Source organism: Adiantum capillus-veneris, chromosome 11, assembly GCF_014529385.1.
Source record: "Adiantum capillus-veneris isolate H3 chromosome 11, ASM1452938v2, whole genome shotgun sequence".
Lineage (NCBI taxonomy): Eukaryota > Viridiplantae > Streptophyta > Polypodiopsida > Polypodiales > Pteridaceae > Adiantum > Adiantum capillus-veneris.
In genome coordinates this window covers 78,583,770-78,586,829 of record NC_140941.1, presented here as the reverse complement: position 1 = coordinate 78,586,829, position 3,060 = coordinate 78,583,770, and the positions used below count along the sequence as shown (strand labels likewise).

The window sequence follows — 3,060 nt, the reverse complement described above, 5'->3', positions numbered from 1 at the left end:
AGAAGAGGCAAAAAATGCTTCCAAGTCCATGGAAATCCGACTATTTCCACCCAAACTGGACACCTGTGTTGTATCAAACTCTAGTACACTTTAGTGAACACCCATGGAAATACATGCGTCATTTGCATGTTGAAAAACAAAGGCGACATTTCCAACAGTTGCGAACCAACTTCCATGTCTGCCAACAACACCTCATAAAAGCACGGGTACCAAAATACACCCCTCGGACTGCTTGCCTTTTCAACAAAAAATCAAGCCATTGACCTACATCTTGAGCCGAGGGCATCTTTCCAGGGAGAAACAAAATAAACGCATTCAACACATATTGTGCAACTGGATCCATAAGCTGCTGCACTGGAATAACCACTTCAGTAGCGGGTTGTTGACCTTCCTAGGCATTCCGAGCATTTGCAAAATCCTCCAACAAACACTCTTTTATGATGTTTGTAGCATGCATTGAGGACATATCAACTTGTTTCCTACGCTTATATATAGCTTCTTTGTCATAACCAACCAAGGGCTGCACTTTCTACAGACAAAGGTCTACCTCAAATAAAGATTACTGATTAAAGCACACACTAAATGAGCGGCCCTCACTTTTATGGTTATCAACTTTCTTTGTACAAGGCCACAAAACTCTACATAAACCAGTCTCTGCTACACATAAATTCGAATAAAAAACCGTGCACCAAAAGAACTAACAGAGAGCCTTCTGAAAAGAAATGCAATGAAGGGAAGCTGCTTGTAAACCTAACTCGTCGCTCAATTGTATTGAAGGCAAAACCCTAATTCGTCACTTTGATCTCTGCTGGCGGAACCCTAACTCGATTACTTTGCTGCTGACAAACTCAGGTTGTCACACTGTAATGCTGTCTCATCACCTGCTGAAAGCAAACCACTAACGCGAGTTAAGGAGGCTGACCACATGCAAAAAGTCGCAGGGCACAGAGCACAAATGCTGCAGAGGCTCGTGCGCAAGCTGATTCACGTTGAGGACAATTGTTTTAACGCACTACAAGTGGCTCGCGTGCAAGGCTTCACCAATACACACACACACACAACAACAACGACAACAACAACAACAACAACAACAACACACACACACACACACACACACACACACACACACACAAAGGCCATCATGAACCTTCACCTTTTTAAAATAATTTTTTAGCTCTGGTGACTCCTCACAATGCTCACCTTATTGCCTTCTGAAGGCCAAGTGAAGATTTCACCTTGTTTCCCTTGGCTTTGTTCCTAACCTTAGCCCACTCGATCTATAGCTTAGTAGAGTTAAAGCCATCTATTATTGTACGTAATGCGAATAATTTGTGTCTTCTCTTTTATCGAGTTATTGCTATGTATTTGTCTGTGTGTATCTGTATCTGTGAAAGAGTATAGATATACCAGTGACAATTGGAGTCCTGGCCATAAATTTATTTGGACCATAATTTCTAAGGTCGCCATCCTTCAGATTTTTTGGTGGATTCTCCGTAGTTGTCTATTTAGTTTGTCCTTAAAAGTCAAGGCTATGAAAATGGTTTTCTTGGATCGATCTCTCTCTCTCTCTCTCTCTCTCGTGTATTGAAACATGCTGACGTTCTACTCGGATAAGCTAATAATTATAGGCATGCCGGCAAAGAGACAATGTTTGTCGGTGACAACGCGTCGTCCGCGCATTGGCGGTGCACACCGATGCTCCCGATCTTTGACACGCGTCCAAGCACCACGAGCACTACAAAAAGGCCTGTGCTGCAAGTGCAAACCATTACCACGACCAACCAGCGAGAATCCACATAATTCACATACGAGAGAGAGAGAGAGAGAGATCTGAGTGTGCGTGTGACAATGTCAAGCTTTGTTGAGAAGATTAGCGAGAAGCTGCACATTGGCGGGCACAAAAAGGAAGAAGGGCAGCAGAAGGACGGGCAGCATGCAGCCCCTGCGCCTGCGGGAGAGCATGGAGTTGAGCACGCAGCCGGCTATGGAGAGCACGGAGTAGCTCACGTAGAATCAGCTCCTTATGGTGACAAGCATGGGGTAGAGCACCATGGACATGGTCCTGCCGCTGGGTGTGGCGAGGCTGCTGCTCATCATGAAGGCCCTCTGGAGAAGGTAAAGAACAAGATCAAAGGGAAGAAGCAGCCTCATGAAGGAGGTCGTCAGGGAGACGATGAAGGCAGCAGCAGCTCCAGCAGCGAGAGCGATGGCGAGGGCGGCCGCAGGGTAAACTTACTCTATATTCATTACTGCCTCTCAATATGCTGCGCGATTTTTTCTAATTTTAAGTTCTAAACATTTTTCTTCTTTTGTATACAGAAGCAAAAGCATGGACTCTTCTAAACAAAGCCGGCCTCCTCAGCTTCATCAATCACAATCGATAACCAATGATTAAAATGAGTTGTTGATGTATCACTAGAAGAGCCTTTTCTTGTATTCGATTAATTTCCTGAATATTTCTCTACGCTTTATTACAGACAAAGTTATCGAGTTTTTATGTTACATGAGAGAGAGATATAAGAAAGGTAATTCATGTTTTCTCTAAACACGTCGAAGGTACTCGGTATGTTTCTAATGTATACAATTCCTAATGGCTTAAAAAAAAATAAAATCACTATACCTTGCATAGCGTAACCAAACTCTACCTACATAATGAAATAATTTTTTTATTTTTATTTTTTTGCCAGACTCACATCATGTAGGTGAATTGTATTTTAAACTTGGATGTCTACCGCCTCTCATCGAGGCATATCATCATCCGCTTACAAGAGTAGTTGAACTATATCTCTAGGCTTTACTTATCGCACGTGTTGCCCTAAATCAGTCTTACGAGTCTTGGTTGCATCCTAGCATATAGATCACCACTTTGATTTCTTGTATAATGTCTGAGAAGCTAACCACATCAAGATCTCCTTCAAACACACGGCGATTCTTTGCTTGCCATTTATGACGAAAGAAAAAGTACATGATAGTTTGAGTGTAGATGAGTAGAGCAGGGCTTCCCAACTTCTTTCCACCAAGGAACATATCAGTCTTGAAGAATCTGATTTGCCATGTCCT

General features: G+C 42.8%; 1 protein-coding gene across 1 annotated transcript; it reads left to right on the top strand.

Annotated features, from left to right (window-relative positions):
* The first annotated feature begins 1,766 nt into the window (after positions 1-1,766).
* Positions 1,767-2,490, top strand: LOC147447503 (uncharacterized). Its single transcript, XM_086523269.1, has 2 exons — positions 1,767-2,226; positions 2,320-2,490. The coding sequence occupies exons 1-2, from the start codon at positions 1,849-1,851 to the stop codon at positions 2,341-2,343; spliced, it is 402 nt and encodes a 133-aa protein (XP_086379395.1). The 5' UTR covers positions 1,767-1,848; the 3' UTR covers positions 2,344-2,490.
* The last annotated feature ends 570 nt before the right edge of the window (positions 2,491-3,060 follow it).